This window comes from Oryza glaberrima, chromosome 8, assembly GCF_000147395.1.
Source record: "Oryza glaberrima chromosome 8, OglaRS2, whole genome shotgun sequence".
Classification (NCBI taxonomy): domain Eukaryota; kingdom Viridiplantae; phylum Streptophyta; class Magnoliopsida; order Poales; family Poaceae; genus Oryza; species Oryza glaberrima.
The window spans coordinates 5,582,332-5,604,464 of record NC_068333.1 but is presented as its reverse complement, the minus strand read 5'-3'; the positions used below and the strand labels follow the sequence as shown (position 1 = coordinate 5,604,464).

At 39.8% G+C, this 22,133-nt stretch overlaps 1 protein-coding gene across 1 annotated transcript; it reads left to right on the top strand.

Moving 5' to 3' along the window:
* The first annotated feature begins 15,629 nt into the window (after nt 1-15,629).
* Nucleotides 15,630-16,827, top strand: LOC127783211 (uncharacterized). Its single transcript, XM_052310445.1, has 3 exons — nt 15,630-15,737; nt 16,044-16,164; nt 16,308-16,827. Exons 2-3 carry the CDS (start codon nt 16,053-16,055, stop codon nt 16,724-16,726), a joined length of 531 nt encoding a protein of 176 aa, XP_052166405.1. The 5' UTR covers nt 15,630-15,737; nt 16,044-16,052; the 3' UTR covers nt 16,727-16,827.
* The last annotated feature ends 5,306 nt before the right edge of the window (nt 16,828-22,133 follow it).

Sequence of the window (22,133 nt, the reverse complement as noted above, 5' to 3'; positions counted from 1 at the left end):
TCTTAGTTTAAAACCATAATCATCTCATAATTTCATCTTAACTTAACCAACATACTTAGGTTAAATACAAAGTAATGGAAATATTGGTTTTAAACTATGCAAATCTAAATGGTAAACAAAATAAACATGGTTGCATGTGCATATTGTTATTTTAGGTTGGTTTTTGGATCTTCTAGGTGCATCGCATGTCATGGCTAGAGAAAACTCTAAAAAATAAATTAAGGAACAATAAATCCCACCAAAAATTCTCATAAGTACTAGTACACAACACCCTAAAGCTCCCAGTTATTTTAGTTTGAATTTATCACTCGATGATACCCCAAATAATTCCTACAACTCATCTAAAAATCTGGAAAACAGGATATCACTTAGCCTATTTTGCACCTTCACCACAATTAAACCACAATTAATCTAGAAAAACCCTTTGGTCAGCATGTTAAACACATTGTTCTCTACTAACTGGTGCAATGTCTTAATCAAATTCGTAAATGTAACCACATGAAGTGAGGACCACTAGTTAGTTAAATGATATCTCGACTGCAGTCAACAAGCCACCTAGTCAACTTTACCAAATTACCAAAGTAAATCTAAAAATACTTAAATCTTGGGACTTGGCACTTTGAGCCATCACATCCTCGTTGACCTTGAAGCAACCTTGTCTCCCCCAAAATTCTAAATTATGGAGTAAGTGGAAAGGAGGAGAGGGATTAAAACCACATGTTGAATAGTTTAAACAATTAGAATATTTGAAGCTTCTAGGCCTCACCCTCCATATCTCTCTTACATGTGGGACCAAATCCTTATGGGACCCATGTGTCATCCAATCACAGCCAACATACCATCTACTCATCTCTCTTTTAATCTTTCTTTTATTTCTCAAAAGGTGAGATAAGGGTTAAAATACAATTCTCACCATATAATTTACATTACTACTCACACATGCCTAGAGTACATCTTCATGGGCTCTTTAGTAATTCACATGCAACCAATCAACATTAGTTAATCACCCCTTGAATCTATCTTTTTTTTTTTTACAAATGGAGGAAAGAAAGAGAGAAGGGTTAAAGTCAACTTTCACCAAAATTCATACTATCTCTATAGTCCTTCTAGGAAGCATCTATATGGGCCCATTTTCTATCCATTCATCATCCATACTACCTTGGTGAATCACCTCTTAAATCTATAAATTTTTTATTTGTCAAAGAGGGAGAGAATGAAAGAATGGTTTAAAACCAAATTCCATCATGCTCCTCACCTTACCTCACTAAGGGTGTGTTTGAGGATAAGGGGATTGAGGAGATTGGAAAGATACGCAAAACGAGGTGAGCTATTAGCTCATGATTAATTGAGTATTAACTATTTTAAATTTTAAAAATGGATTAATATGATTTTTTTAAAGCAACTTTCCTATAGGAAATTTTTACAAAAAACACACCGTTTAGTAATTTGGAAAACGTGCGCGCGGAAAACGAAACAAACCAACTCACTCACCCTCTCAAACGCTGCCTAATTCTTCTAGGGAACATCCACAAGGGATCACTTGGCAGCCTCACATACTAAACCATGGGTAGAATTCAAGTAGAAGCATAGCCCTTTAGCTCCCAATCCCCTGAAATCGTGTCTAAGCCATATCATGACACCTAGCAAACCACTGCCTGCATACAGTTCAGTTCGTTTGATCTTGTATGTGTATATATGCAGTGTTATGCAATATTAAATCCATGTGTTGGATATTTACTACAGAGTGACATCTAGCTACACTTTCAGAAAATCTGCTTCAAGTTCAGGATTCAACATTGACATTAAACACCTTTCTTAGTGAGCACATGAACCATAATTACTTCAACTCTTCAAGCCATTATGCCTCCATCAATGTTTTTCCGTAAGCTATGAAGACTATTGCTCAAGACGCACCATACAAAAAGATAAGGCAGCCAATAGTCTAACAACAATTATAGTTGTAAAGCCATGGTTTGCTAAAAAGCATAATAATACCAACTATCCTTGTGAAGCCAATAATTGAACATCAGCATAATGTCAAGCTATCCTTGTGAAACACAGAATTAGCACGTCACAACATATTTCACTTGATCCAAGGTGTGTTTACATAACTTAAAAAGGTTCCGACTTTACATCCTTGCATTCAAATAGAAACATTTGGACCATATTTTGGTGGTGAATTAAGCTTAAAGTATCATAGCTAAAGCAGCCAAAAAGATGTTTTTGTCTAAGTCTCAAAAGTTCTTGCATCGATGGATTGAGGAAGTGGACCGAGAGGGGGTATATCTCTTCTAAAACTATGGAATATGTTTCAGAACAATAATCTAGAACGGTATAACCGATTTGAGGAATGTGATCCTAGTTTGACTCCCTAGATTTTGATCCTTTTTATTTTTTTTCCATCCACAACCGATAGTGCGATAGCAGATGGCTCGATGCGACAACAGGATACTTCGTCCCAAAATGACACCACCCTACATAATAAGAAATGCATTCACAATCAGAATATAAGTGAATATAAACAACCAAGTGAACATATATAAATAACGGCCAGTTAGTCTAGCAAATAGAGAGTTAGTTTACCTAAGGATTATACTAAGAGCACTTCAGTAGGACCATGCTAACCGTATTGGACAACAGAGTATACCACCATATATAATTGTGGAAAATAGAGTTTTATGAATTTAATTAGGTACTAATAGCAACACTTTATTTAACCAAAAGTGCAAGCGGCTACCCGAAGCTAAAATTAGAACTGACATCTTTATGTGAAATTTTTGTCCTAAACGCAAAGTGGTACTTATAGACATTCATCTCTATTAGTATATAAACCTTTCACTAATGCAGTTTAATGTTCACTTGAGTCACAAGATTTTCTAAACATGAAAAAAAGGAACTTGAAGAAAACAAGGATTATACCATGAAAGTGACATAACAAACCATGTGATTATATCCAATACTGACTCAATAGAAGCCCAGATATACTTAGAAGAGTACACAGTTATGTGTAGAAATATGCTTCTGACTCTTTGAAATCTCGAAAAAAAACAGAACCTGTATGCCTGCAGTATGCAAAGCCATGAGCAAAATAACCTGTTAGTATATAATTAAAAGTTAAAAGGTAATCTGCCACCACGCAGAAACAAATTGAATGGACCAAAACAGACAAACAACTAAAGATCTGTTTTGACATACCAAGAATTTCACCTAGGAAAAAATTGTGGAAAATTTAAAATCAAATTCCACCATGCTCCTCACCTTTCCTATCTAATTCTTCTAGGAAACATCCACAAGGGACCACTTGGCAGCCTCACTTACTAACCATGGGTAGAGTTCAAGTAGAAGCTAGCATAGCCCCTTTAGCTCCCAACACCCTAAGCCATATCATGACACCTAGCAAACCACTGCCAGCACGACCTCCATCATTTGAGTAGCCACTTCGCTACTCTCATCTTCATTCTTTCCTTGTTACGTTCCACAATGAAACTACTCCCTCCGTTTCGTTTTCTTTGACACCGTTGACTTTTTAGCACATGTTTGACCGTTCGTCTTATTAAAAAAATTAAGTTTCCTATCATTTGATTCATTGTTAAATATACTTTTATGTATATATATAGTTTTACATATTTCACAAAAATTTTTGAATAAGACGAACGGTCAAACATGAGCTAAAAAGTTAACGGTGTCAAATAAAACGAAACGGAAGGAGTACCAAAAACACCATCGGAATCTCCAAGAACATCCACTACAAACTCTGAGACGAAGATGTTTAATCTGTCGTAGATCTTGACTAGTGGGTTTCTCCGCACTTCATCTACGGAAACACGATCTCCTTTCCATGCCGGATCTATCCATGTCTTTTTTATTTCCTTTTGGCACAGGTCGAGCACATGGTGTTGCGTCCATCGTTGTTCTCGGCATCTGGAGCACCGCCGCTCGTCGCTTCGCCGTTCCCGTCGATCCAATGCAAGTCCAGCCGAGCTGTTGCGCCGGGGTAATGTCCAAGTTTCTAGAAGCAAGATGGCCAATGGAACGAACCAGGTCGCCATCATCGAGGAGATCCCCTCCTCCTTCTCCAAGTCTGGCCACCGGCTCTCCTCTTCGATTCCTCACCCCCAGGTGAGCTTCGGCGCGATTCTTTGCACCGGTAGAGTCCTAAGGTGATCTCTGATCCATTCCTCTCCATGTCTTGGCAGGCCAAAGCCCGGGAGACACCATCGTCGTCGACCTGCCATTAACACCGCCGCCGAAGCATTCCTCGGTTCCCCGTCGTTTTCCGAGCATCGTCGGCGCATGCGTGACCTCAAGTTGGAACCCAGGAAACCCAAAGTCACACATGCATGCACTAGAATACACTAAGGGCTCCTTTGGGAGCTGAGGGAAAGAAACCCAGGGAAATAATCCCCCAAGGGGATTTTCCCTGTGACATATGAACTCCCTCCCTTCCCTAGGGAAGTTGCTCTGCATTCATTTGGAAAGGAATCCCACGAGGGGAAATTCCACTCTCCTTTCCTTTGAAAATGCTAGCTGCTAGGGTTTAAAATGCGTAGCGTGATAAAAAATGAAACTCACAATAACTAATGAGCAGGAAAAGAAAATCAGGGTAACAAAATAAATTCAAAAAATTCATAAAGAATTCGGAATATCCACAGAAAATTCCAAAAATTCAGACATTCATATAGAAAAGGCATAGAAAAACTGGTGAAAATTCAGAAAATTCACAAATAATTTGAAAAATTCAACATTCAGCTAATACAAAATATGAAAAATTACAAAAATTGAACCTTGGTTGATTGGAATATTTTACATAGGCATACATTAAAATGACAGATAAAGTAAGCTAAAACATCAGTGTAATGTCTTTTCGACAACTAATGTGCAATCATTAACAGTTGACACAAATAGACATACATGTAAGCAAAGGTTAAGTGGAAGCCATTTTGCGGCAAGCTTGCAAATGTAATCCTTGGAAGTATCAAATAATCATCTCGGTGGAACTAGACTTAATCTTTACTCTTGTCACTTGTAAATCCCCAAAACAGCAATTTCATAAGGGATAATCTGTCAAATTTTTTTCTCAATTAATGGTTGCAAATCAAAATGTCTAAGCCGCAGCTAAAACAACTTCAAGAGAATGTAAATTGCTTGTATTGTTCTATTTCAAGTCCAGATACAAAAGGACACACAATATAGAAACAAACATGTATTAAAACTCATCTTCTTTCTGCAGTTATTAATGCTCCATGCAGAAACAAGTTTCAAAGAAACAAATAAAGAAAGTTTCTACAACTTTGGTCGCATTCTTCTACATTCCATTGACACAATATAGTGGTAAAAGTTTCACCTTTGGTCCATACACATATAATTTTCATCACTACCATTGAATCCCATCAAAAAGCTTTCTGCTTTGAAAAAAAATAATTCAACCATTTTGTTTAATTAGGTTCATGGGTAAAAATTAGAACACAAGTTAACACCAGCAAGTTGGTTCAATTCTAAACACAATGGCATGTGTATTCTGACTACAACTCTGTAAAATTGAATGACAAAAAATATGATATTACAGTGCGAGCAACTCTTCTAAAGTGATTAATTATTCTATACATGCAGGGTCCATGAAACATCACTGCTGCTTCCTTTGGTACAGCAGCAAACAAACAATCTTCCTTTGGTACAGCAGCAAACAAACAATTGTATTCATTTGTTCTTTCTAGAAAAAAGAAGTTCTGATGAATACAGCAATGACTACAAAATGAATCACAAAATTTATGCACTGAAACTTGAACTAAAAAAATATGAAGTTATGTATCCTGCAATATTTACTCGAATTATCCCATCAAGATGCAGTTCAAGTAGAAAATAGTAAATCAAAGAGACTGTTAATCAGGGTACTACAAAAGGGCTCTCAGAACTTCTCAACTTGTGCTGCTAAAGATCTATTATAAGTCCACATGCTTAACTTTTTATTTTTTTTATAGAGGTAGAGTGCTTCCACTAGCTCCAAGACACAAAGAAATATATGTCCCACTTGTGACCTAGCAGTATTAAGCAAAGAACATTCAGAGCTATACAACCTTTTCAGTATTAATGTGCAATGTTTCAGATGGATCGTGGCCATCTCCAGCTAGCTATTTCTCAGGTGGTCAGATGCAGTGTGTATTAGAATTCAGACATAGAGGCAAGAACCTACCACCCATGTCGAGGATGATATACTGCGTTCCCATCTCACCCTTCTTGCACTGAGCTTCCTTGCCATAAATCCTCCGCGAGATCCTGCGGATCACAAACACAAATCGATCATGGTAAGAGACCCAAATTCATGGTAACTGACGATTCTTGTAGTTGTTCTATCGAAGCAGTGGATGCATCATCTTCCCTTCTTAATCAACGTTTTTCAAATTCTCCTTGGTTGTCTTGCTGCAGATGTACATTCCAAATTAAGGGTTGGTTTGGTTTGTGACCTAAATAGGCCTTACCAAATTTTGTCAATGCCAAATTTTGGCAAGTTTTGACATGACTAATTTTGGTAAGGCAAAGTTGTGTTTGGATTGAAGCCAAAATAGCCTAAGTTGACTATTGAAATGGCCTATTTTCTTAGGCATGCCAAAATTTGGCTTCAAACCAAATAGACACTAAACACTATTGAAATTGATAAATATTGGTAAGCCTAATTTAGGCCTCAAACCAAACCAGCCCTAAATTGAGTATCCCACATATAGTCCAACTCCTCTCTGAATTTAATTGTGTATAGCAACTCCAGTGTATACATGTATAACTAGATCTACTCCTTTCTGAGTCTAGACATGTGTACAAATAAACAACATAACAAGTCTTTGCAAAGATCATTCACACAAGAATCACCGTGGTTTCTCTCATAAGTTTCAGATTTACACAAGATGCAAAAACTAATTTATAGTCGAACCAAACCGAATCGTAAACAGTCACAACACAGATTTTGGATCAAGGACATGAACCTGACGAGATCAGCCTCGAACTTAGTCGCCGTGCTGGCCGTGCTTAGGGATGGCCGACGAGGTCACTGTCGAGGTTGACCACTCCACAAGTCTTCTTTTGGCCACTCCACCTAGACACCTAGATCGCAGCCGCTGCTCTGTTCCCCCTCACCCCGTGTCACTGACGTGCGGGCCCTATTTTTTTAGGCGCCAGGAATTAAGGGCCTGTTTGGCATAGCTCCAGCTTCACCCCTCCTAGAGCTGGAGCTCAGCCAAACAGTTTCAGCTCCACCAAAACTAGGAGTGGAGTTGGGTGGAGCTCTCTCACAAAATGTACTAGAGTTGTGGAGCTGGGTTTAGGCAGCTCCACAACTCCACTACAGACTCAACTCCTGGAGCAATATTTAGAAGTTGGAGCTGTACTAAACAGGCCCTAAATTAGTGAGAGATTAAAACATGTAAGGTTCTTTTTGTAAAGAGGCTGAGTATGACATGTGGACCCAAGGATTTAGCTGCTAATAAGCGAAAACTAAGGTACTCTTTATGAAAATAATTTAAACATGTGCTAAGGATCTTGGGTTTAATCCTTAGAAGTCTTGGGAGTTATCTGCAAATGTTCTCTCACTGGCCAGTGGGCCCCATCACTTTAAAAATCTGGAAAATACTCAAGTCAATATTTGCACAGCAGAAAAATAGGAGAAGTTGTAAAATTCATATAAAATCCATTTTAGCTCCATTTGAGTTGAAACAAATTTCTGTGGATTCAAAAAGTTATAAAATTTAATGGAAAGGTAAATTTTGGCGCTTACAGTAGAATAAATGCCCCTGAAAATTCACATATGGAATATTAGACATAAAGCATACACTAATTTGTAAAATCTATAGCAAATTCAAAATGACTCATTTTGAGGTGAAATAAATGTTAGAGTACTCTATGAATCATGCTATTAATTTTCATGAACGAAAACTACACTCTTTCAGTAATAAAAACTTCACCAAATATTTATTTAGTAAAATAACTACTTTAGGGCAAACTACAAACTATAAAATCCATAAGTAATTCATTTTAGCTCCAAATGAGAGAAACTAAAATTTTTTGGATTCATAAAAATATGTACGTCAGTTCTTTAGACTAATCTTTGAAAGAAATCATATCCAAAAAAATCACCAAAATTGGATAATGAATAAATGCTTAGAAACTTCTAAAATTCGTGCAAGATTAATTCCAACTCCAAATGAAGTGATCTCAGATTTGTTAGGTTGGTAAACTAATGAACCTAATTACTGTAAAATAAAATGAGGCACTTACAGTATCCAAAACATATCAAAAAATCGGTATAGCTAATAAAGCCTATAACATGGCATACAACTTATAAAAATTCATAATAAAAACATGCCGACTCTAAAAATTATGGAACCAATTTTATTGGACCCCCTGGGAACATATCCTTCACTGCAGCAACCCAACACTTCACAAAACTTGGACCTAAAATGAACCAAAGGATTACTAGTGCTTAATTAGCCTAGTGCTAGTATTAAACTTTGAAAATTAATAACTCACAAATGCAAAGTGCTAAAATAGAAATTACTTCACCACAAATCTTATCCACACAGCCCTATCTACAGTAATTAACTCGTGTATTTTAGCGCATTTTAGATTTGTACATGTTTTGGTATTTATTTGTTACCTAAATTTCTTTTAGTGGACAAATTTATATCGGTGAGGAGATTAGTATTATAGCTGATCCCAGGGAGGTCATATATCAATCAAGGCAAGTTTTGCCCTTCCTTTGAACATTGAATCCCATGTTTTCGAGCTAAATTTTTTTATTGTAAATTTGCAAGCATAATTCAAACAATCGGTATCTCCAAAATGACAAATCATAGTTATATCCTAAACATGCATGAATTCCTTTTAAAAATCCATCACTTTGCTGATTTGAACCTTAGGAATATTTAGAGTGCTTTATTTGTGCTTATATGAATATAAACATGATTTTTGACAAATGCAAATGCTTAGCCATGCCTAGAATCAAATGTATCATGGTCATGGATGACTTACTATGCTATTTAGACATTTTTAAACATTATGGACAAAGGTGATGTTCTGTGTATTTGTGAAATAAAATGGTGTTAAAGTGAATTTTAGGCTTGGACGGCAAGTGATATGCATATGGTAGTAGTTGCATACCGATAGGGAGAGTGTTCATCCAAGTTAATTAAGGACCAAACTTCATATCACCCACTCATATTTACCGTACATCCACATGTGCTATTTATGGGGTGGCCTTGGCCAATTAAGTTATTTAATGTGTTGACGTTTGATGTCGCGATTCCGGTATTTGCATAGTATGGGGATCGTTGGTACTAGGATATATGCGAGATTGTAATAAAAGAGATGGGGACAAGGATTTTTATATAGGTTCGGGCCCCTTATCTTACAGGTAATAGCTCTACATCCTGTTGGCCGAAGCCGGTCGTTGCTCTTATTCACCATAATCACACCAATACAATATTTGGGGTAGCCTATCTAACTGTTGTCGACTTGGCGGTCTGAAGTGCTGACTCATAGTCGACAACAGGGTAGCCTTACTCCTCGAATCCGCATCCGGCGAGATCAAAGACAACGCTATGTCTCTCCTGACAGTATCCGTAGACACCGTAGGGGACTAGCCATGCTTATCTCTGAAGTCGATATCCGGCGTCTTGTCTTGGCGCATGTTGGCTTATATGTTGTTCCGTGTCCCCTCTCCTCCTAGGGGACCTTGTATTTTATACTCATAGGTGTCCTCTTGTCCAAGTAGAACTAGGGAAACCAATATGGATACAATCTGAGTAGTCTTTGTCGTTTCCATGTAGAACTCTATCTTTCCTTCCTTATCCAGAATTCCTCCCATATCCGAAGGCTGTTTCCGTATAAGACATGGTATGTGGTGGGTCCTGTTGAGATTTAGTCAACTACTATTGTGTATGTGGTATCCATAACCCTGACATAATGTCTAGCCTTACATATAGAGGCCGTAGTAGAATGAATTAGTCTTAGCGATGATTCATAGGAACTACCCATAGTGTGTGGGTGATGATTATTTGTAGAACGACTTCCCTACATGTGTGTGTGATCCGTGAGGGGACGAGTTCCGCCTCACGGTATGGGCGTCTAAATCTATCCAATTCAACGGTATAGCGTCTCGTAGGGGAACGAATGTGTTCGCTGCCACGGTGTTAGGTTTAAGGCGTGGGCCTACCACCTAATGATTCTAGGTCATATGCCTAGGATGGAGTCACACTTGCCTTCACTGATGCAAGGCTAGGCATTAGATAATGTAAAGGCTTCATTGTGACCTGTAGACCGTACTCAACATGTAGGGTGGTGGTGGTACCGACAGGTACCAGACAAACTAGAGCGACTCACATCTCATGGTTAACGTTGTACAAACTCTGCAGAGTTCTGAAAACTAATCGATTAGCCGTGCTCACGGTCATGAGCAACATAGTGTCGTGATGTAGGTATACTTTTATGTTTTACAAATGCTTTTGGAAATGAATGATTTGAAATGACAATGATATGTGTGAGTTGTGGCCTTGCTACCGGTTGGGTAGTAAGGATTTATAATTATCTATATTGATCTCCATGCCATGTTATATAAATATGCTTTACTCTTTGCAAATGTTTTCCTTAAATACGTTGCAAAATATTTGTGAACCGAAATTGGCTTTATGCTGAAAATTGAGACAACAAATAGCCTTCCTTGACTTAGAGCTTTTCATGTATGTAGATTTCATAGTGCTCTTGACAGTACTTTAATTTTGTTTAATGTATTTGTCAGTGATATGAGCCCGGGGGAATCACGTCTAGAGGGAGGAGGCCGCCATCAAACCCACGTGACTCCTCCCGAGGGGGATCAAGCCCGGGGTGGAGCGGCGGCTGCCCCCTCCCGGCTAGAGGGAGGAGGCCGCCCTCAAACCCACGTGGCTCCCCCCGAGGGGGGTCGAGCCCAGGGTGTCGCGGCGGCTGCCCCCTCCCAGCTTGGGGTCAGGCCGCCCCAAGCTCACGTGGCTCCCCCCGAGGGGGGTCGAGCCTGGGGTGTTGCGGCGGCTGCCCTCTCCCAGCTTGGGGTCGGGCCGCGCCCAAACCCACGTGGCTCCCCCCGAGGGGGGTCGAGCCCAGGGTGGAGCGGCGGCTGCCCCCAAATCCACGTGGCTCCCCCCGAGGGCGGTCGAGCCCAGGGTGAAGCGGCGGCTGCCTCCTCCCAGCTTGGGGTCGAGTTGCCCCGACCCCCTCCACGTATCAGCTGACGTGTACAGGGTTAGGTGGGCGCGCCTAACGCCCATTTATCTGCATTTAAAGTGGTCTATGCAGCCATGCCACGCCGCTTTTAATGTGGCGTGCTACATATCTGACCGGTCTGTAACCGGTCAAATGACCGATGGGACGACGACTGTGTGCCCCCGCCCTGTCAGTGTGTCAGGCGGCGAGCGGCGTGCTCCGTCCCGTCCCATCATAATGATGAGGGGCTTCATAGCCTCTTACCCCGGTCAGAGCTGGTCCAACCACTCTGAACTGACCCGGGGTCTCGTTTTCTGGTGTGAACGAGAACCCGGAAGTCCTCATCCATTAAATGGCGAATGATAAGGGCGCCTCACATGATCTGATGGACCCCACGCAGCAGCCGACGTGTAGATAGCTTCTGGGCTAAGGCACAAGACATGTAATTAATATAGAGAATATTTTCCCTTCTCCCGAGAGAGCACTCGCAGCATATGTGGTATCCCCTTAGAATATAAAAGGAGGACCATGCCTAGCAGGAGGGGGAGGAGGAACTTCTCAGCGGACTCATACTTGGGTCTCGCAACCTCAAGCACTTGGGTTCTACACACAATCAACCAAGCACAGGAGTAGGGTATTACGCTTCTTAGCAGCCCGAACCTGTATAAACCCCTTTTATCTCATGGTCTTGGAGGGGCCTGACCCCCTTAAGATCACACAGTTTCGCTCACCGAATCCTCGAATCTCACCCGCTGCCCCCGGTCGAACCAAAAAAGGGGGGCCTCACGGTTCCCTGGTGGAGTTCACCCTCCGACAATATTTATTCTTGTTGTACTGGAATATCCATTTTTGCACGTTGTATACTTAGTCTAAGTTGAGTGATGCGTGTTATTCGACCACTTCTTCTAGGACTTGGTTCAAAAGATGACAATCCCCTAGTTGGTTTGCTTGTGTTTTGGGTAGCCAAGTTTCCGCATATCTCTAATTATTTGGCCGGTCGGTCTATGTATAATTAAAGTAGTTGTAATCTGAATTTTAATTATCTTAGTTGTATTTTCTTCTATGTATCATTGCGTAAGTTGAAAGTGTGAAGCTAGTGCACATCCTAAGAACTAGCTTCACATGAGTAAGAGTTTAGGATATTTGGGATGTCGTAGAACTTTAGCTGTTATGTCAAGTGTCCTGAATGTGTAACACATCTGGTCGCCGCCTTCATGTGGTTTGACGGGCACATCTCAGACTGAAGTTGACTGGCAAGCTAAAGACCCGGCAATGTCCCCAATATCCTTTACTTGAGGTTTTGGATTCTATATTATGCTTGCTACTTGATTTGAATTGTTCACTTTAATTGACAAATATAATGTTAAGTTCGGATGTCTTTCACATCTATATCTGTAAGTGTCAGGGTTATGGAACCACATACCCAATAGTAGTTGACTAAATCTCAGCAGGACCCACCACATACCATGTCTTATACGGAAACTGACCTCGGGTATGGAGGGAGTTCCGGATAAGGAAGGACAACTAGAGTTCTACATGGAAACGACAAGGACTACTCGGATTGTATCCATATTGGTTTCCCTAGTTCTACTTGGACAAGGGGACACCTATGGGTATAAATACAAGACCCCCTAGGAGGAGAGGGGACACACCCACCTTGGACGGGACAATGGACGGGACAACAGAAGCCACAACATACGCCAAGACAAGCCGCCGGATATCAACATCAGAGATATGCCTAGAAGGACCCTATCCGGTACCTATGGAAGCCAGCTGTAGGGATCTAGCGCTGTCTCTGATCTCGCCGGGCACGGATTCGAGGAGGAAGACTACCTATTGTCGACTACGAGTCAGCACTTCAGACCACCACATCGACAACAGTTAGATAGGCTACCCCAAATATTGTACTGGTGTAATTATGGTGAATAAGAGCAACGACCGGCTTTGGCCAACAGGATGTAGGGTTATTACCTGACAATTCAGGGGCCCAAACGTGTATAAAAATCCTCATCACCATCTTTTACTACAATCTCGCATATATCCTAGTATAACGATCCCCATACTATGCAAATACCGGAATTGCGACATCAAACGTCGACAGTAAGTGGAGCAATCAAACGGACAGAAACTAACTGAGATTAACAAAAAAATGTGTCGACATCTTTGTAGCAAATCCATATATAAATATGTAAGAAGTATTTGAGACATCCCTTCTTTCTATAAAACTAATACCCAATAAACAACTAAAACTCAATATGCAAGTATAGTATTTATTAGCACTCCTAGTATACATGTATACATGCCACATCAACCCATTAAGCACACAAAACTCAACATGCAAACATATAGTAATTATATCTATAATTTATTTCATTCTAAAACTAAACGTACACATGCTAAATCATCATTCTCAAATCATTTTCATAATATTTTAATCCAAATCATTTCATTATTTCTCCAATATATAACATATATCCCACAGCAAAGCGCGGGGCATCATCTAGTTTGAAGAATAAATCATTTAATAGACAACCAATAAAAGAAATCTATAAGACCCAAGAATCCACAAGGCCGATTCCACCGGCCTCTTTGCCTTCCTCCTCGGTAGACTTTGTCCATGTCACACCCAAATTACGGTTTGAGAGATAAATAAACTATTTCTAGAATTTATTATAAAGTGCAATAAATGTACCAAGTGTAGTAAATATGAGAAATAAAATTTTACTTCATACATTGTGTATTGGTGTTTTTTTTAAAAAAAATTCTCCATGGTTAATCATACCCTCTAAAATTTTTTTCAGAGTTTTGAGAGCTTAATTGCTAATCTTATCTTACTATGATGTCCACTAACTTCTAAAACTCAACATGTAACCATACCACATCATCATCCACTAGCAATAATTATGTATTTAACCTCATGCAAGCATACAACATCATCTATAATTTATTTAAATCTACAAATCAACATGCAAGTATATCTAATCATCACCCCTCACATCATTTTCAATATTTTAACAAATATATCTATCATTTTTATAATATTTAACATATACTTATCAATACGTTCCACATTAAATCATTTGTTTGATGATAAGTACTGATAAACCCTCATGTTTCATTATTTTCTTCTTTTAACTACTATCTAAATTGTCGAAAATAGTATACTGAAAATTGCTTATTAATTCCTATAGCAAAGCGTGGGGAATCACCTAGTTTTAATAATAAGAAAGATCATTTCAGTGATTATTTAAATAAAAGCAATTAAAATCCCTCCCACAACTTCGGGCCGAATCTGGCCCTCCTCCTCTCTTTCCTCCTGACGGGCCGTTCTCTCTCTCTCTCTCTCGCCCTTAATCCCCAAAGCCATCTACTCTCGCAACCAGCTAGCCACTCCCACTGACCCATCGGTCCCACGCGTCAGGTGTGTCTCCCACCTCTAACCGTTGTTGCGCCGCCGCAGCAGTCCCGCCAAATCCGGCCTCCCCTTTGCATACTTTTCCAAATTTGTCGAGGTCTTTTGATTCTTAATTGCTAGGTGATTCCCCGTGCTTTGCTGCGGGAATTACTAAGTAATTTCTAATATCTATATCTTTCAACAATCAAGCAAGGAGTAAGTACGATGTTAATTATTAACAACAAATAAAATTGATTTGTCAAGCCATATTTGAAGAGAAATAAATTTAATAGACTTTGTAGAGGACTGTAGATGAAATTTATGTTGTTAGCCAAGATTTGTATCGGAAGAAGCGAAAGATAGGGAAAAAAGAAATGAAAAGGTAGGATTTATTAGTAGTAAACATGAAACAAACTAAATAATATCTTCGCTTTGATACGGAATATATGGATGAATGCACGTTAAGTATGAAATATTATGGAAATGATGAGAGATGTGATGATTTGTAGAATTAAATAAATTATGGATGATATTAGATGTTTGCATGAGTTATTTAATAAGTAGTTATTGTTAGTTGATGATGAGTTGGCATATTTGTATGTTGAGGTGGCTTTAACTTTATAGAAAGCATAGATTACTCCATCTGTCTCTAAATATTCGACACTATTGACTTTTTTAGCACATGTTTAACCGTAAGTCCTATTAAAAAGTTCTGTGAAATATGTAAAACTATATATATATATATATATAAAAGTATATTTAACGATGAATCAAATGACAGGAAAAAAATTAATTATTACTTAAATTTTTTTAATAAGACGAGCAATCAAACGTGTTTTAAAAAATCAACAGTGTCCAATATTTAGCGACTGAGGGAGTGTATCTTTCCTCTACCTTTTCCCTCAGGAATCGGAGCGAATTAATCCGCGTCGTCTGCCGCTCGAGCCCGCGAAGCTCGGGATAATCCTAGGGTTTCCGCCGCCTGTAGCTGACGTTCCCTCTCGTCGTGATCTTTGGCCTATAAATAGAGTCATCTCTGCTGATCGAGCGCCGAGGCAAACCCCGGCCGCCCATCGAGCTTGGACCTCGCCGCCGGCTGCCGTCCGTCGTCGTGTTTGTGCTGGTAAGGATCGATCGCCGTCACACGCTCGTCGCGTGGTGCCCTCCATTTCCGCCACTAAGCCGCTGTTCCCGGGCTCGCCGCGCCGGTCTCGTCGCTTAATTAATTACACTTTTTTATAATAAGTGCACAAATTAATTTAATTGCTTCCCGTTTATTGTTAAGTTGGATCCGATCGGATCGCGCGTTTACATGCAGATCTTAGCAACCAAGCAAATTACAAGCCTTATTAGTTGTTCATAAATAAATTACAAGCAAATTACCTCCTCACGTACTAATTAAGATCGACACGTACACATATATATGCAGCTAGCGGCCATGCAACGCCGCTGTCTATCCCTCTACGTTGCCGTTCTCATGCTCGTCTGGCTCTTCTTCGCGCCGCTCTCCGTCGTCGCCGGCAGCCTTATCGCCATCCCCAGCGCACTCGGTAAGTACACACGCCTTCAATAATTTAAATCTCAGCCATAATTAATTATAGTCTTTATTCTACTAAGTCTTATTATTAGAATGAAATTTCGACTGGTATTTAATGTTTGTTCATATATATGTTCTTCTTATTTAATTCACCAGACGGTTGCCGCACCTCTCACCGTCGCCCTATTGAAAATCCACGGTTCAACGTGACGCTCTGGGAGAAAAACGAGATCAATACTAGACCTAAGGCGTCCCATGGATTTGACGATGGTGACGAAGTCTCCTACACCGTGGCCATGCCCTTCATAGAGAAGCTTAGGCGGCGATGCGCCGTGGCCACCGGCGGTAGCCATCGTCGCTGCGATGCCACAGCGATCAGGCAGTTTGAGGAGGATGTGGCTCCCTGCCTGCTAGAGAGGTTGAAGGTGAACAGGGAGTTCAGCCACACATTGTCTAATTTGGATTATAGTAGATGGCTGGGCCCCTATTATCTGGATTTGGCCGTGCAGCAAAGGTCCCAAATGATGAACTTGTTTTGCATGAACAAACCCAATGTTTTAGCGTGCTTATGCTAGCTTTAAAATGATCAATTAATGCTTTCCACATAAAATGCGCAATGGTATTTCTCATATCTATATATTTGTTTTTGGTCCTTTACTACATTTGTTTCACTTAAGCTCCGATCGATTGATAAATTGATTGCTTCATGGATTATTTATATTAGTAATATGCTCATGCATGCTACCATTATGCGGTTGTCAGGGTTACGGATGAGGTATACCCTCTACCCTTGGATGTGCGTTGTATATTGATACGGTATACCCGCTCGTATACGGATAGTTCCCATATACGTTACGGAAATCTATCACATGATAGGGATGATATCTACGGATGGAAGGAGTTCTATTCGGACAAGACTGGGTCTTTACCATATCGTGAGGGGTCCGATATCTCCGAGTCCTACTTGGAGATCAACGGACCTGCGGTATATAAGGGACCCCCTGGGCAGGACTAAGGCATCGAATTTCACCGCCAATACACTCACCACAGCCTACGGAGCCGGAGCCTGCAGGAGCTAAGTTGCTGGGAGATCTAGTCGAACCAACTCGACTACGGTCTCGTCAGTATCATCGAGTTCTGCTATTCCCTTTGTAATCTGTAGTTTCCATCGTATAGTCCCATATCAACTGGAGTATGGCTATTACCTGTCAAGGGGCCCGAACCAGTATAATCCTTGTCTTTTGTTTCCTTGATGTTGTACTACGTAGATCCTCGTACCAACGGACCCAAATACCCTCTATATCCGGTCTACGGGTATCCACCGTCGACAGCAGTGATATCCAATAAATGTGGACATGGAATCCATGCATGTTGCTAAAAAGATATTTTATTCAATTCATAATTGAAGGCCCACGTTCATTTTAAAATATTATGTGTATTTCAAACGTGAGCAGCTCTCAGTTGTGTAGTCAATCTTGCATAAACAAATATTAATTAATGCTCTTTCCAGTGTTTTATCAATAAAATCAACATTTTGTATCAATTTATAAAATGTAGAAGAAGTATTTGACACATTTGAAGAAAAAAAAATCATTTAATAGACAACCACTAAAAGAAATACACCCACCACAGCCTATGGAGCCGGAGCCTACAGGAGCTAAGTCGCCGGGAGATCTAGTCGAACCAACTCGACTACAGTCTCGTCGGTGTCATTGAGTTCTACTATTCCCTTTGTAATCTGTGGTTTCTATTGGCGGTATGTCATGGGACCCTTCGACCAGGCCTGCCGAAACCGTGCGACCAGTCAGGATTCAGGCTCAAGGTGTTAAGTTCATCGCGGCGAAGCCCCATGGCGAAGGCGACGAAGCCAAATGGCAAAGACAGTGGAGCGAGGACGGCAAAAGATGGAGCCCCATGGCGAAGACTGTACACCCTGGACGAAGGGTGCCTGCCGAAGGAGGGTGACTTCGCCATCCCGACCGCTCTGGCCGACCTTCGGGCCGGCATTCGCCCACCAGGCCCATTAGAGGCCCATGTATGCAAATGACACTATATACCCATGTAAATGTCCCTTTCATAAGGGCAACCATGTAAATTCCCATGTAAAACCTAAACCCTAATAGGGGATCTGTAATAGGGTTATAAATAGACCCCTAGGGCCATGTAAAGGGGGGATCCCCAAAAAAATTCTCAATTTAATACACTTTACCGTTTTCCAACCACTGTTGAGTAACCACGTCTTTCAACGTATGCGGTTGTCGTTTCGACAACAGCTGGCGCCGACCGTGGGGACCTCCGAGCGAAACCACTGAGAGCGAAGAGGGTCGTGAAGGAGAAAGTTGCAAAGCGCAAGGAGAGTGAAGCAGGAGAGGCGATGGCAGCCGAGGAGGGAGCAGAGCCTTCGGCACCCATCGCCGAAGATGGGGGAGTACCATCGGCTTCGGCACCCGTGCTGCAACCGCCATCTTCGGCCCCAGCCGCTCCGTCGGGGCAGGTGCCGAACATGGTCGACGCGGCGAAGGCAGCCGCGGCGGCAAGGGCGCTTCAAACCATAATTTCGACTAAATCTCAGCCATAATTAATTATAGTCTTTATTCTACTAAATCTTATTATTAGAATGAAATTTCGACTGGTATTTAATGTTTGTTCATATATATGTTCTTCTTATTTAATTCACCAGACGGTAGCCGCACCTCTCACCGTCGCCCTATTGAAAATCCACGGTTCAACGTGACGCTCTAGGAGAAAAACGAGATCAATACTAGACCTAAGGCGTCCCATGGATTCGACGATGGTTAGGACGAAGTCTCCTACACCGTGGCCATGCCCTTCATAGAGAAGCTTAGGCGGCGATGCGCCGTGGCCACCAGCGGTAGCCATCGTCGTCAACGCTGCGATGCCACAGCGATCAGGCAGTTCGAGGAGGATGTGGCTCCCTGCCTGCTACAGAGGTTGAAGGTGAACAGGGAGCTCAGCCACACATTGCCTAATTTGGATTATAGTAGATGGCTGGGCCCCTATTATCTGGATTTGGCCCTGCAGCAAAGGTCCCAAATGATGAACTTGTTTTGCATGAACAAACCCAATGTTTTAGCCTGCTCATGCTAGCTAGCTTTAAAATGATCAGTGCTTTCCACATAAAATGCGCAATGGCATTTTTCTTCATATATCTCTATATTTATTTTTGGTTCTTTACTACGTACATTTGTTTCACTTAAGCTCCGATCGATTGATAAATTGATTGGGTTTATATTAGTAATATGCTCATGCATGCTAGCTAGCATTATGCGGTGATATCCAATAAGTGTGCACATGGAATCCATGTTGCTAAAAGGATATTTTATTCAATTCATAATTGAAGGCCCACGTTCATTTTAAAATATTATGTGTATTTCAAACGTGAGCAGCTCTCAGTCGTTGTGTAGTCACTATATTATACCATGCTTATGTAAATACTTTTAGATACAATGGTTCTTAGTATTTCGCTACTTGCATAAACAAATATTAATTAATGCTCTTTCTAGTGTTTTATCAATAAAATCAACATTTTGTATCAATTTATAAAATGTAGAAGAAATATTTGACACATTTGAAGAAAAAAAATCATTTAATAGACAACCACCAAAAGAAATCTATAAGACTAAGAATCCTCCAGTCCGAGTCCACCGGCCTCTTTGCCTTCCTCCTCAGTAGACTCTGTCCATGTCACACCCTAATTTTTGTTTGAGGGATTAATAAACTATTTCTATAATTTATATTAAAGTACAAAATATGCAACAATTGAAGTAAATATGGAAAATAAACTTTCTATAATAAATTGTATCTTGGTGTATATTTTTTAAATTATTCACAATTAAATATCTATACTACTTTTTAAAAGACAGTGGTGGTGATGGTGAGTCTGCCAACCACCACTACCACTGACATGTGGGCCATAATATACTTCTTTAAAAGACCCCGACAGTGGTGGTTAGTGGTAAATCTACCACCACCCACCACCACGTGATGTGGGTCCCTCAAATAGTGAGATATGTGGACTTTTAACCCTTTCCAACCAAAAGGCATCAAAACAAGAAAAGTATATTTTAAAGTGAAGTGTAAAATGATGAAAAAGTAATCTTAAGGTTTTACAATGAGAATAATTTTATTTTAAAATTTGAGGCTTAAAAGTTTTTTTATTAATTTCCTTTGCAAAGCACGGGCATTCGGCTAGTGAGTTATAACTTATGATTGCTCTGTCAGCTTTTCCTATACTGGGGTGGAGTAGTTGTGTACGTAGGAGTAGTGTTTTGCTGCTCTTCTCTACAAGACAGTTCTTAATTTCCTATTAATTTGCTTCTTGCAATCTTGATTATAAAAACTTTTAAACTTTTTAGGTTTTTATTGTAGTTTAAAATGAGATAGACAACACAATTTATAGATGATAACACATTTTACAGTCATATGAAAAAGGCATTTTGGTAACACAGATGGAGTCATCATTCTGAACTAAAAACTAACTATGGCATTTTTCTTTTTGTCTTTTAAGACGAAGAATCTTATTTCAACCAAGAATATTTTAGGCTATTTTTGAATAACCATCACAACACACAGATGTTTGGCTAGTATTCTCTAGACTTTTCTTGGAGTTTCGACAACTCAATTGAGGACTGTATAAAAATCTTGTCCCCTGCTCTCTTATTGCATACCTTGGTATCAACAGTGTCCTATTTTTGCCCCTGCTCTCTTATTAATACTACTCTGTCGGAAAAAAAGACAAGGTTTAAAGCTAGAATTAGACTTTTTTAGGGACGAAGGATACCTTGGTATCAGCAGCATTCTATGTACCTAAAATACCTTGGTCAAGTATAACCTGTCGACATACTCATATTGGAATTATTCCTTTCAACTGCATTCCTCTTTTTTTCCTCCAAAAGTCCTCTAATTTAAAGTATCCGAAACTTATGGGTGGCAAAATATAAAAGCTACAGGTATGTCCATTTAGATGGAGTACAGGAAATACATATGAATCAAAAAGAGAGATACACAGGAAAAATTTTCTAATAGGTTAAACCTCATGTGAAAAATCCTACAAAATTTCACTGATTTAAGGCACTAGTAAGCAATTTCGAAGTATTCTGAAAGAGCGGTTCCTTTGTTCCAAATAACCATATAGAAATTATTCTCTAAAATAGATAAACATCCTTTGTGGAGGAAATATAAGTAACTAGAAAATCAACGTGCCTAAAGGCGCGCTTGTGTTATAACACCATAAATATTTTCGCAATTCCTTGGTTGTCACATGCTGTCAAGCTATATTAATGTTTCAGAATTTGTGTTGAAATTTGTCCTTATATTCGAAGTTTGCACGAAAGATAATCAATTCAGTACTAATTTAACTATTTGGCTCCTTTGTTGGTAATTAGTGACTTACTGGGAACATATACATTTGTCTATTTGACAAAAAAAATACTCAGTTGTGCGGTTCATCAATACTGATGTTCTCTTTCCAAATTTTCGAAGTGGTGATACAGAGAAACAACAGAGCTTTGACCATTCATCATATATAGGATTTAGAATTTTCAGCCATACTGTATCAAGTGGTTTTTTTTTCTCATATTGGAATGTAACATTTTCTTATGTTTCGCAAATGTCAAAGCACTGACAGCTTCAATATAAGATTCTTACTTAACTGCTTCAATATTTAACGACCTTATTTGGATCTCTTCTATGTTCACAAGCAGCGTAGCACTTGTCTACTGCTAGTTGCCTATAAGAACCGAAGAAACTATTTATCTACGCACCATGGTAGTTAGAGGAACCCTTTTAAAATTATTTAAAAGGGGAATATCAAGTGGTATATAATACACGCGCGCGCACACTCAGAGGAACAATATCGGTTTGTTTACATGCAGCAATCAAATAAAATCATGATTGTTTGTAACTCCTTCCATTAGGATATTCCCAACCCAATAATTAGGATAGTCTCCATAGCATTAAATA

What these genes read in the sequence shown, in the direction of transcription:
- LOC127783211 (XM_052310445.1), top strand. Translation starts at nt 16,053, where the DNA reads ATGCAACGCCGCTGTCTATCCCTCTACGTTGCCGTTCTCATGCTCGTC. An exon ending in CGCCATCCCCAGCGCACTCG is followed by an intron (nt 16,165 to 16,307) that starts GTAAGTACACAC and finishes TTAATTCACCAG; the next exon opens with ACGGTTGCCGCACCTCTCAC.